The 12,894-nt window shown below is 52.5% G+C and overlaps 1 protein-coding gene across 2 annotated transcripts in view; it reads right to left on the bottom strand.

The window, feature by feature from the left end:
- The window catches only part of Dscaml1 (DS cell adhesion molecule like 1), a 309,575-nt gene that overhangs the window by 74,741 nt on the left and 221,940 nt on the right, over positions 1–12,894 (bottom strand). For both annotated transcript variants that reach the window (XM_060373045.1, XM_060373051.1), the window contains exons 4-6: positions 10,512–10,658; positions 3,942–4,220; positions 1,996–2,271 (exon numbers count right to left, since the gene is read on the bottom strand). In XM_060373045.1, the coding sequence (XP_060229028.1) occupies positions 1,996–2,271; positions 3,942–4,220; positions 10,512–10,658 (702 nt within the window). The remainder of the gene's footprint in view (positions 1–1,995; positions 2,272–3,941; positions 4,221–10,511; positions 10,659–12,894) is intronic.

Below are 12,894 nucleotides of genomic sequence, written 5' to 3'. Positions count from 1 at the left end.
TGTCTTGGAGCAGGTTCCTTTATTGGTGGGTGGTGAGAAGAACCATCGGGGAGATTACTCCCATTTCTTCTGGGCGTGGTGAAGGTAATCAACTACTGCATTCAAGATGCTCCTTTATTTACTAATAAAGACTGCAAGGTTCAGAAGGCACTGCGTGTGAAAGCATGTGTGGATAAAGGCTAAGCGCAGGTTTTGTGCTTGATCATGCCAAGGACAGAGGGGTAGTGGCATGTTAGCCCTATTAACAAAAGATCTTAAATTTGGGGTTTAAAAGGCAAGTTTCCCAGAGACAGTGGAGGTGATGGGAAGACTCCCTAGCCTTAAACCTCCGCTAACCACATCATCTAGGAGGAGACAATTAACTCCAGATCCCACCTTCTTACCGTGGAGTGTGGGGGTGGAGGTGTCACCCTGATCAACCTTCCCCACAGGGCTGGTGTCAGGGATTAAAAAGACATCAAGCACACTGTACCCCGTAAATATGTATGCTCACTATATGTCAATGAAAAAGAAGAAAGACGTGTCTGGAGTAGTAGTGTGTGCCAGTAACTTCAGCCCTCGGGAGGCTGAGCTAGGAGGATTGCCACCAGTTTGAGGCCAGCCTGGTCTACACAGTGAGACCTAGTCTCAAAAATATAAATAAATAAATAAATAAATAAACAAACAAATAAGAAAGATAATAAAATTAGATGCTTTAAATAAAAATAAGTAAATAAACAAATAAGTAGCAGGCAGATGTCGTAGCGTTGTTGATACTTTTCAATGTTACACAGCAAAATGCCGATGTTTACCAGAGATCTGGCCAGCCTGCCAGCCCTATCCCTACCTCTGGATGGAAGAGACACTTGTCTAGACCTGGGGAGCTCCTGATGCTTGCCTGAGCCTGGGAAGATGCAACAGTGTCACGTGACCCTTGGCTCTTCCTCTTCCTCCTTTCTTCCCTCTCTAGGCTGGTCCTACCTTCCTGTTTTCCACCTCCAGCCTTATTTTCCATGTGTCTGCTCTCCAGGGCCATCCTCTAAGGTGACTGAATTTTACCCAAGGCAAAGTGTTGATTCCATTCCAAGTGAAAGAAGAGCTGGCTAGTGGGCTGCTCCTAAGTGGGAGCCTACACTGGGATGGTGTGTTTATTGGGAAGAGAGGCGAGGGACTGGTTGGGGAAGCTTTGGGGCTTGCTGTGCAAAACCCTGTGGGTACAGGGAGGCACAAGGACTCAGGTTCAGTGGCCCCAGAGACCCTGTGATGAGATCAGGGGAGACCCCTCATGGCAGGCCGGGGGTTGGCATCTTTGTTAAAACAGCGGTGTTTCCTCCTAATTGCTGTGTAGTTTTGTAGTAAAAAATCTCAGCTGGGGACACACTGAACCTGAGCTTGTCAGAAGGAAGGGTTTTTGACAACCTGGAAGACCCCTTTGCCCTCTGTGGTCTCAGTTTGGTGCTGGGCTTTGTGGGGCAAGTGGAGTGTGATCTTGACTTGGTTCTCTCTCTCTCTCTCTCTCTCTCTCTCTCTCTCTCTCCTTTAGCTAAGCACTTTGCACTGTGCACAGCATGAACAAGCACTCCCAGAAAGGGCTGTGTGAGGGACCCTGGGTGGTGGCAGCTTTAAAAGGAGAGAGACTAGGGTGGAAACAGAGACCCCTGGTTAGAAACAGTCTGTTGAGAAGAGGCCTCCGTTTGGAAAGGGTTCCAAAGTTCAGAACCTTTAAGACCATAAAGAGACTCCTCAACTAAGAAAGTTCTAGTAACTGTTGAGGGCAAAGGTAATTTATAACAGTATTGTTAAAAGACCTTTATTCACTGGACATGTGCCCAAAGCCTTGATTCGTCAACTTCGAAGCAGGATGTCATTAGGAAGGACCTCCACATGGGGCCCTTGCAAAACTGACACGAGGGCATGGTGCCTGCCTTGTGTGCACTGGTCAAATGCCTCCCAGCATGCACAGCATCTCTCCAGGGACTGCGGCCCCACTCTGCCCTGCCACATGCGCCCACTCACCTTCCAGCACTATGATGGCAAAGTCCTGGGCTGTCTGGGCCTTGCGGGTGGCAAAGCACTGGTAGGCTCCCGAGTGGCTCTTCTGTGCCGAGGAGATGAGCAGAGTTTCGTTGCTGAGTCCTCGGATGGAGATGGCCTCGCCCGGCAGCACCAGTTCAGTGTTGCGGTACCAGCGGATGGTGAACTCGGGGGAGCCCGTGAGGGCGCAGGACAGGATGACTGTACTCCCGATGCCCGTCTTCAGCTTCTTTGGTGTCAGTGTCACATGAAGAGGGTCTGAGTGGGGCCAGGAGGTGGGGAGGGAGGAAGAGAGTAGAAAGACCTTACTGCGATGGCGTGCAGCTAGGTGGAGAGAGGCCACAGAGTCCAGGTCTGCAAACACACCCATGTGAGACTTGGGACTAGAAAATCCCCTGTTCTGGGCCTCAGTTTACTTATGAGGTACCTGCAGGTACAGGCCAGGATTTTCTGTGGACTCTCTTGCTCTGATGGCCTCCACTTCCCTAAGGTGAGCCCCAAGGCTCCCTCAGCTCCCCAGAAGCATGGGGCATTTATTTGCATGGCACTCAGAAACCAGAAGGCACACTTTTCCTTGTCAACTGCCTCTCATACCCATGCGGGTCCCTAGCCTCTGCTTTCTGTCAGCCTGATCTCCTTTATATGTATCTGGGGTTCCATCAATCATCCCCTTTGCCACAGTCCCCCCGTTGCTCAGAACTTCCATGGATCCCCCAAACTCAGCATGGTATTCAAGGGCAACGATTCCCTAGTTTCCCAGGGCAGGCTTTTATCACTTTTCTAGGCATCTGTCCTCTTTCTGTTCTAGCGTCTCCATGATTGCATGTGGGTAAGGATGGACATACAACCTCCACTCTACGTTCCAGTCAAATGCACACCAACTGTTCAGGCTTTCTGGGCTGTGGGGAGGATGCTGAGCCCAGATCTGGAGAGGAAGTCATTCACAAAGTTGGAAGGCCAGCAGAAGCTCTGCTGTCTATGGCCCGTCAAAGGGTCTCACGAGGAGTTGGCGAGAGGCTGAGTGTTACCTCCACCAAGCTCCACAGCACAGTGGACTCTGCTGAGGATGGAGTGGAGTCACCCTAGATGGCTTGTGCCCTCAAACTGGAATGGCCTCACAGAAGTGCCATGTTGTGGAGTTTGATGATCAGGGACTCAGGCTGCCATCTAGAGAGGTCCACAGGAGTCCCAGATCCTGGCCCCTCGGCTGCCTGCTTGTCAGAAAACTCTGGGTACTAGAGCTCAAAGGAGCCTCTGTGTCTTAGATATGCACTAAGTGAGGAGTCAACCACCCAGGGCACTTCCTTGGCATTACCTCTCCCCTCACTGCCTGTGCCTGCCCTCCAGGGCTTGTAACAGGAGAGGTCTGCAGTGCTTTCCTGCTTTCCGTAGCTCCCTGGACCCCTGGCTTTGTGCTGTGAAGAAGGGAAGGAGAAGATTCCATATCCACAGTAGTTCCTGGTGCACCTGGCTTGGCTGCCTCCGCTCACTGTCTGGTCTGATTGGTCAGGGCCCTCGTCAACTATCCTTAAGTACTTGGACTGTCTTAGATGGAGACACAGTCCTGCCTTGTGGATTAACATCAGTATTGACTCCCTTAGCCTGGCACAGCCTCCCCCCTCACAAGCCCAGGGCCTTTCCCTTTCACAAGCTCCCACAAGACCCTTGTAGCCTGCTTGACTTCTAGAGAGAAGAAGACCAACTGACTGGAGGCCGCAGGTACTACTGATGCCTGCAGGACTGAAAGGCAGGGCTGGGGCTGGTTTCAAACCAGTGGACTTTCCAAGCCACAATCTACCCTCTCAGCCACTAGGAGCTCCTCTTGGGGCAGCAGAAGGCAGGAGCAGGGCCTTCATGGTTTTGGTACCCCATCACACAGGATGAGTGAGCTCCTAGGGCTCCTAAGGCTGCAGAGGCTTTTGACTCACCAATGACTGTGAGGATGCCGTTGGCCTCTGCTGACCCGAAAGTGTTAGTGACCTCACAGATGTAGGTGCCACTGTCCTCAGTGCGCAGATCACTGATGGTCAGCCCTGTAATGCGCTTAGCCCAGCGGCTGTCAGCAGGGAGGGGCCGGCCATCTTTGAGCCAGCGGATGGCAGGGATCGGGTAGCCAGAGGCAGCACAGGGCAGCTCTACTGCGTGGCCGGTCCACACTTCCTGGGAGTGGAAGCCATCCAGGATGGTTGGGATGGACTCTGCAGGGTCTGGAAGAAGAGAGGGTCAGTAGCTGAGGCCACCTTGGGCAGAGGAAGTAAGATCGAGGGGAATCGGGCCTCCAGACAGAAGCCCCTTCCCCATGCACTCAGTGAGCAGGTTCCAGGGTAGCAGCATGTCCAGAGGACTGCATGTGTCCTCCATGCATGTGCCTAGATCAGGTTTAGACCTTAGGACCATGCCTGTGAACCTGGCTGTGAGGATGGCTGAGGACATGGCTTAGGGGCATCCTCAAAGTCAAAGGGGCAGAAAGGATGACAAAGGAAGACACGTATGCCCTCTTCACCCTGGTCTCAGGATGTGACAGTGGTGTCCATGTTTTGCAGTTATTGGGTCTCCTGGGCCTCAAAGCAAACTAGAGATACCCCTCAAAGGGGTGAACAGTTGGGGCACCCTGCCCTGCCTTGAAGTTTTGGTTACGAGCCTTTAACCTTTAATGGCTAAGCCAGCACTTTAGTTCCTTGCCCAGCCTTCTGCTCATATTCTAGGCAGGCTCAGAGTTACTGGTGCTTATCTCAGAGTCCAGGACAGTGTGGACATAAAGCAAAGAGAAGCCAGTGACCCTAGGTGGTAGAAGACCGAGGTCCCGTTGGGTGAGATGTCTGAGTTACTTATAGGTGTTTTTGAGCACAGGGTATGCCTGTGCCATGGCTCCTGTGTTGAAGTCATAGAACAATTTATAGGAGTTGGTTCTCTCCTTCCATTGTGTGGGTCCTAGGGGCCTTACTCAGGTTGTCAGGCTTGGTGATGCCTTTACCCTCTGGGCCATCTCACGGTGCCATGACCTTGAATTTCTGATCATCTTACCCTTACCCCGTGGGTCCTGGGATTGCAGGCATGTGCCTCCATGGCCACTTTATTCTGTGCTTGAGCTCAAGCCCAGGGCATCCTGTATGATAAGTGGGCACTTCACCAGCTGGGCTGTAGCCCCAGGTTTCCCCCCGACACAACCTTCTCCTGCTGTTGTCCTTTTTCTTCTGCTTAGCAGTCCACGCTTATCTCAAACACTTGCCCTAGCCTCCCGAGTACAGGGTCTCAAGTCCCAGCCCCAAGTATGTACATTGAAGAGCCCCTGCCAGATCCGGCGTCAGCCTCACCTTTTAATGCCGACTCTCCCAAAACTGTCTGTGACCCATCTCAGCTGTCTGTGTTCCATCCTCACCTCCCCACTCCTCAACAAGGTAAGCTGGGTCCCCCAGACGCCCGGCCAGTCTGCTCTGTACCACCCACTCTTAGTCATTGTTCACAAGCCAGCCTCAGCGTTCTGTCATGCCCACCTCCCCCATCACTACTGCCACTCTCTCTGGACTCCCATGGAGTTTCCTTCTTTTCTTTTCAAACCTTCCCTTTCTTTTTTTTTTTTTTAAAAAAAAGAAAACACATAAAATTACTGTTTTTTTGAACAGGTAATATATGCAGGTGCAAAGCTTCAGAAAGCCGAAGGGCATAGAGGGAAAGGAGGCCTCTCTTAGCCCCTGGCCTCAGCCCACTGTCTTGCCCCTTGAGGCCACCACTGTGGCTACTTGTCTGTTCTAGCAGCAGCTGCCGCAGGCTGCTTCTTCCCAGAAGACAGCCAGGCTTCTTGAGGCAGTGTTGACCTGCGACACCGCTCTTGTGCCCAGTGTTGAGTGGGGCTGGGCTCCCAGCTCTTGAACCTCCCATTTCTCGGGGGAGGGGGAGTGATAAGCAGGCACTCCGGAACGAGGGTGTGCCAGCGAGCTGATTTTGCTGGATAAACTCCACACTGAGAACTTTATAGAGTAGAACTGCCCGTGACTGCAGAGAACATGCAGAGACGGGGTTACCGAGACCAGAGAAGTGTGGGGACCACCCCAGGATCACACAGACCAGAGCTCTGAAAGCCGGTTGCCCTTTTCCTTGATGGGGCAAGATGGGGCCCCAGATAGGTGTGGACAGGGGAGCCGCTTTCCCCTTTACAATATTGGGGGCTCTCTGCTCTTTGCTCTTGTCCCCTGAGGAGGGGTCAGGCCAGAAGTCTCCCCAGGAGAGGGACTTTCCAGGGGCTCTTCAATGTACATACTTAGGGCTGGAACTTGAGACCCTGCAACTTTGGGTGAGTCTCGTGACCTCCGAGCTGAATGTCTCCCCTGCACGGTGGAGGTGGTTATGGCGGCCCTATATCTGACGCTGCTTTACTAGGCACCGCATGGCAGGATGCATGCTGCTGTGCCTCCTAGACATGGAGGTGCAGATGTACCAGTGACTGCCATTTGATGCTCATCCCCGCTCCCTGCCAGATTTGCTGTCCTCTCTCCTCCCCCACTCCAGCGGGAATGGTTGATTGGTTGGGATCAACAGAGCCAGTGCCAGGGAAGAATTACTCAATGTGACACTTAATTGATGTGAAATACACAAATTCCATGGCACAGGGCAGGATTTATAAGCGGAGGGGCTTCCAGGATGGTGGAGGAGGGGCGGGGTGTGTGTGTGTGTGTGTGTGTGTGTGTGTGTGTTGGGGAGGGGGGGAGAATTAATCACCGAAACGCAGGCGTGAAATTAAATTCCAGGGGGTGGTAGGGAAAGGAAACCTCTTTCATTACCAGGGAGCAGAGAAGTAAAGGGCGATGGCTTATACACGTGACATCCCAGGGGCACTGGGTACTGCCAGAACGGGCCCTGGGCTGAAAAGAAGCCACGCCTGAGGCTGTGGGCTCCAGGTCAGGCTGCTGGGGTGTCTGGGCCAAGGCCAGAACAGGGCACATGACTGTCCTGCATGTGCTGGGAGACGGAAGCTGGTTCATACCCTATCTGGTCCCTTGATCTCTGTCTCAAGGTGAGGCCCATGCTAAGTTTCCGGGGCTGTTGAAGCTCTTTTTTTTTTTTTTAAATCTTATTTATTTGTTTGTTTGTTTGTTTGTTTATTTAATTCTTATGTACATCTGGTGTCTGGCCTGCATGTATGTCTGTGTGAGGTGTTGGATCCTCTGGACCTGGAGTGACAGACAGTTGTGAGCTGCCATGTGGGTGCTGGGAATTGAACCCAGGACCTCTGGAAGAGTAGCCAGTGTTCTTAACCACAACGCTATCTCTCCAGCCTGTTGGTGCTCTCAGGAGTGCTTGGGGGAAAGTCTCTAGCAAGCACCAAATTCTATAGGGTGGGTGTTTTCTGGGAGGATTTGGGGGAGACTTAGACTCCTCCTGCAACTGCCCTGTTTGACACAGAAAACAGGAAAAAAAAAGTTGCTTACTCCTGTCCTCTGCCTTAGGAATAGGGTGACAGGAATAGGGTGACAGTACAGGAACAACAGGCCAACAACATAGACCTCCCTGTCAAAGTTGACTTCTGGAGGCTTCCCAGGCACCACACACCACTGAACCCTGCATGCTGTGGCCTGTCCTCCTTATGACTGCCCAGCTAGCTGTATTTGCTGTTCCCGGTTCTCTTGGAGCCTTCATTGGATGCTTGGTCGCACAGCTGACAGAGTCTCTGGCCTCCGTGCACCATCTCCAGCCCAAGGCGCAGCCCCTCCTCAGTCCTCTTGCCTTCAGGTGTGGGGAATCTTTCAGGAGCTCACAGGCCTCAGAGACATAGAGCCGGTGCTTCCTGGGGACAGGCTGGGCTTGGGGGTGCATGGGGGCAGTGAGAGGGTGAGCCTGGAGATCGGAGCTCCCCTCTGTGCCATCCTCTGCGTCTCTCTCTTATCGCTTGCATTTCCGCAGAGACAAGCAGCTTGCAGACAAGCTGCCTTGTCACATCGTATCACATCAGGGCTCTGCGTCACTGCACGGCTTCCCCTCCTCTCCTCTCTGCTCCCTTCCCTCCAGCAGCCTCCTTCCTTTCCCCCACTTCCCTTTGTCTTCGTGTGTCTCTCTGGTCTGGGTCTAGGCCTTCCCTCCTGTCCTGAACCACTCTCTCTGGGCCCAGCCCTCTCTCCCAGGGTTGTCCAGATGCCTTTGTATTTGACCTCTGTCCCTTTAGGTAGGATTTTATCTCAGAGTCCTTGGAGCTATGAATTCTCTCTCACTGACTCTCACCATGTATTTTACCCATCATGGTAGTGTAGGATGAGAAAGAAAAGCTGGCATAGCCTTCAGCTTCCAGAAATTTGTTCTTTTGAGGGATTCCCACCTAATCCTCAATCCCCATCCCCAAAACTGGAGGTCCAGCTATCACAGCAGAGAAAGAAGGATTCAATGGAGGAGAGCAGAGCGGGCATGTTAGAGGAGATTTCTGTGCCCCCACCCCTGTAGTGTATGAGAAGCATGCAAATGAGATGCAAAACACCATGCAAACAAGGCTCTGTTATTTGGAAGCAAACCACTCCGATGAAACACACTCCGAATTGGCTACAGATTCAAAAGCCCTACCACGCAGTCTGTGCTACGGCCCAGTGTCATTGTCTCACCACAGAAGCATGGCTTTCGTTGGTGCTCATTAATGCCGTAAATGTTTACATGGTACCTATTGCGTGCTACACACAGGACCAGACATCAGAGACATGAGGGTCAGACTAGGGAGCTAGGTTATCGCCCCCTGATTCCTGTTTTCTTAATCTTTCTTTCAGCTCTGCTGGGCACACGAGATGGGTCCTGGGTCGTTACCTGTTGATGAGGACTCCCCAAGCCACAGATGGCAGAAGCAGACAGAGGGGCTGAGTCCTTTCCCAGAGCCGGGAGTGGGGAATGACCTTGTGGCTTTAACCCCTCCCAAAAGTGAGTTTCTATTAGTTTATCCTCCCTCTAAAAGCCATTCCACCCAATCTCCTCAAGGCAAAGATCTCAAACTGCAGGTCGAGAACCCTCAGGAGGCCGTGGTATCCATTCTGTGGTTTGCAACCAGCACGGAGAAAAAAATCAAAATAACATGGGATACAATAGAAAATGTCGGGCACTGAGGACGTAGGGTTAGTGGTGTGCCTGCCTAGCGCACGTGAAGCTCTGGTTCGATAATAGCATAAATCTGGAGTGCTGGCATGCTTAACATCATGGTGCTCAGGAGGTGGAGGCAGCAGATCAGAAGCTCCAGGGCATCCTCCAGCCAGTCTCAACTACACGAGACCCAGTCTCAGAAAACAAAAAGACAGAACCGAATCAAACCCCACAAACAACAAAACCCACATGGCAGAGAGTGTCGGAAAAGGGGTTTGGTGATATGTGTTTGCAGTCTCAGAACTGGGATGCTGAGACAAGAGGACCACTGCAGGCTGCAGGTCAGGCCCTCTCTACAAGAAATTCCCCCCACCAAAGGACACATCAGAGCCTCTGGTGACAGTGTGCGGGGAAAACCCCAGCGTGCATTATGCGGGTGCTGTAAAAACATCTGTCTGTGGACGCATGACAGAAGTTTGGAACCTGCCTGTGGAGAAAGCCTTATGAAGGGAGCCATAAGCCTTTGCCCCTCTTGGCCGGAGGTGGCATGTGGGTCTGGCCCTCCATTGACTGCAGCAGAAGGGTACTGCAGCCATGGAGAACTCTGGCTGGGCCTTCCCCGGTCTCAGGAAGGCCTCTTTGGAATACAGAATATTATGCATACCTAGCAGGGATGGCCAGGTGGCATATGGAGGCTACGTGGGGTATAGGGGTCTGTGCCCACACGCCTCACACTTTTTCCCAGAGCAAGAATCTCTTAGAAACATTTATCATATTCTACCTGCTCTCCAATGCTGTGAGGTGGCCTCCAAAAAAGTGCATATACACGCTACACACACACACACACACACACGCACACACACACACACACACACACACACACACATGCACTCAAACATGCGCAAACACACACATACATACATGCTCACATATACATATGCTCTCACACACACTCGCATATGCACACACACACACACACACACACACACCACTACCACCACCAACAACAACCAAAAAAAAAAAAAACCCAAACAATAAACAAACAAACAAAGCTCTACTCCCACCTCCCCCAATCTTCGGGAACACTTTGAGACACAAGGAAATGGAAAGCCCTCCTGAAATCTAGGCTTATGCTTAGTACAGATTTTAACAATGAGTTTCCTGACAAAGATGGTGAGAAGGAAGTGGTGGCAGTGGCAGAGGGAATGGAGAGGACACGGAGGTGTGCCTGAGAACCAGAACCTCCTCAGATACACAAAAACGTTTCAGTCCATCGGGAGAGCCAGGCGTGGTCTGGAAAGTGGAGACCTCTAGAAAAGCTCTTACATCAAGGCTGATCGACGCAGACTGAGGTCTCATCCAGCAGTGTCTGTGCCCGCCATAATTACTCTGTTTCTCAGAGCGGATGCACAGGGCTTCCTGGATCCACGGAGGGCAAGCAAGCAGCCTACCTGTCACAGAGAGCCGGGCCCCATTGCTCTGCCGCGTCTCCCCGCTGTATTTGTGCTTAGTAATGCAGCGGTAGGTAGAGAGAGCGTCTTCCTTCTGCACGTCCGAGATGTACAGCCCACCATGTGATGTGATGAAAAACCTGTTTTCTGGAGACACAACCAGATAGAGCCGGTTACTTCTGCTGGGGGCAGCTCTGGCTGGCAGGTGGCCTGCCTGGAGCTATCTTGAGCTGAGGCAGTGGGGGGAAAACCAGGGATGAGGTGGTGTGGCCTCGCAGGTGGGCCGCTACCCAGGGACAAGGCTTTTAACCACACACCGACACAATGAAAGTAGAAATGACGATAATTTTTTTCAGAGTAGCCCAGATCTCGAACTTAGGACATTTCTGCCTCTGCCCTGAAGCACTGGGAATGCAGGCATGCGCCACCGCTTTCTCACTCACTACCCAGTGGCCCTTAGAATTGCTGGTCTCTGTTTCAGAGGAAGAAGCAGATGTCTACTGAAGTGACCGGTCCCATGGAACGGCAGTCAGTCACTGCACGGGAAGTTGAGGTTCTGATTCCCAGCCTCTAAGCCAGACACAAGCTTAAACCCTGTTTGCACCAGGACTTTGGAGAGGCAGACGTGGTCATTAACCACGGTCGTGATCAGCCACAGGTCAAGCTGGGGTTGCACCTGTGGCTTTTTCTCTGTGTGGGGTTCCAGTGACCCTTGCTTGATTCCTAGCAGATGAGCGCCGGCCTACGGGAAGCTGTGAGCTCCGGCTGGGGTATGTCTGGTGGCAGCCTAGGGCTCTGTTCAACCAAGAATGGAAGTGATCAGCTGGGGACCACTCCTGGGTTCCTTAGGTGTTAGTGCTGATCCAGGAGGAATGGGGTCAAGGTAGGGGAGTGACGTGAAACCACAGGCTGGACCTGTCAGCGTGGCAGGCTCTAGGAGGAGAGCTTTTTTGTGGAACCCCAAATTCTACAAATTGGAGCTCATAGAGGCCTGCTTCCCTTTACCTGGGGCAGAGTCGCAGCCCCTCCCCCACCCCAACAGTGCAAGCTCTAGCTGTGGCTTACCCTATGAAGAATGTTCCGTGATGCTTCACATACGCCCCAAGCACACACTTAGGGTTCTCGTGTGTGTGTGTGTGTGTGTGTGTGTGTGTGTGTGTGTGTGTATCAGAGGGCAGTTTGTGGGAGTCCGTTCTCTCCTCCCACCATGTGTGTTCTGTGAAGGGAGCTCAAGTTGGCAGTCTTGGCAGCAAGCACTCTTACTCACATAGCCATCTCACCAGCCCCTCATAGTCATTTCTTCAATACGGCTTTAAATAACTTCATCAATCTGGGCTCTTCTGAATGAATTCTGGTCTAGCTACAATTCCCCTAATCACTTCTCCCTTCCTTCCTCCGCCTCCCCCTTCCCTCTCTCCTCTCTCCTCCGCTTCTCTACAGTGCCCTGGGCCAGCACCAGCCGGTCTCTTTGCCCAGTGTGAAGTCCTAAAAATCACGTTCCCCAGATCCAGGTAGAAAAGAGCAACGCCTGGCATCAGGTGAGGAAGTGTTGAACTTTTTTGGTGAGACGATATGACTCAGGAGGCAGCTCAGTCAGCTAAATCCTGATTTACCCTCGGGAGCCCTGCCAGTCACTTTCCTCTGTGTGCCCTCTGACAGGTGGCTCCGTGGGCTAACTCCTAGGTCATCCCATGGTCTAGCTATCTCTTGTGGGGAGTTCTCCCGGTTGGTCCCATGGATACCTACAGCCCTCTTCCTCTAGGTGCTCAGGGAGAGAGGCATCATGGGGAAAGGGAGGGGGCTGAGTGACTGCCAGCGTTTGGGGAGGAAAACAGACATCCTCCCCCCAATCCTGTGTGTTGTGATGTGACAAACTAAAGTCAAGTGTGGAAGCCCCCTGGACATTACGTAGTTGGGACTGAAGTACGGAGCTGCTGTAGGGTACCACTGTGGGTCAGAAGAGGGGGATGAGTGGTCCAGGGAAGCTAGGAAAGACATCAAACAGTGTTGGTAGCCCACAGGTGCTCCAGCCCTGGCCAGCCTGGACCCTGTGGTCCTGGCCTCCAGAGCCCCCAGGACCCACACAGTCCTGTGCTACTGGGATTCTGCACCCAGAGTGGAGGGTGGGTGGGGTGATGCTGCTGCTGGTGGGGGATCTGGGTTTCTATAGCAACCAGCAGCTGCTGCATCGGATGTTTCCCATCCTTCATTGTCCTCATTTTCCCCTCCCTTCCCCCCTGTGCATATTTAATTGCAGTAGCGAATCTCTCTCTCTCTCTCTCTCTCTCTCTCTCTCTCTCTCTCTCTCTCCCTCTCCCTTCCTAGACACAGTGTTTTGCTTCTACTGAAACAAAGGCAGGCTGCAACCCAGAGATTCGCAGTG

This window comes from Meriones unguiculatus, chromosome 1 (assembly GCF_030254825.1).
Source record: "Meriones unguiculatus strain TT.TT164.6M chromosome 1, Bangor_MerUng_6.1, whole genome shotgun sequence".
In the NCBI taxonomy this organism is placed as follows: domain Eukaryota; kingdom Metazoa; phylum Chordata; class Mammalia; order Rodentia; family Muridae; genus Meriones; species Meriones unguiculatus.
This window is presented reverse-complemented; position numbering and strand designations above follow the sequence as displayed.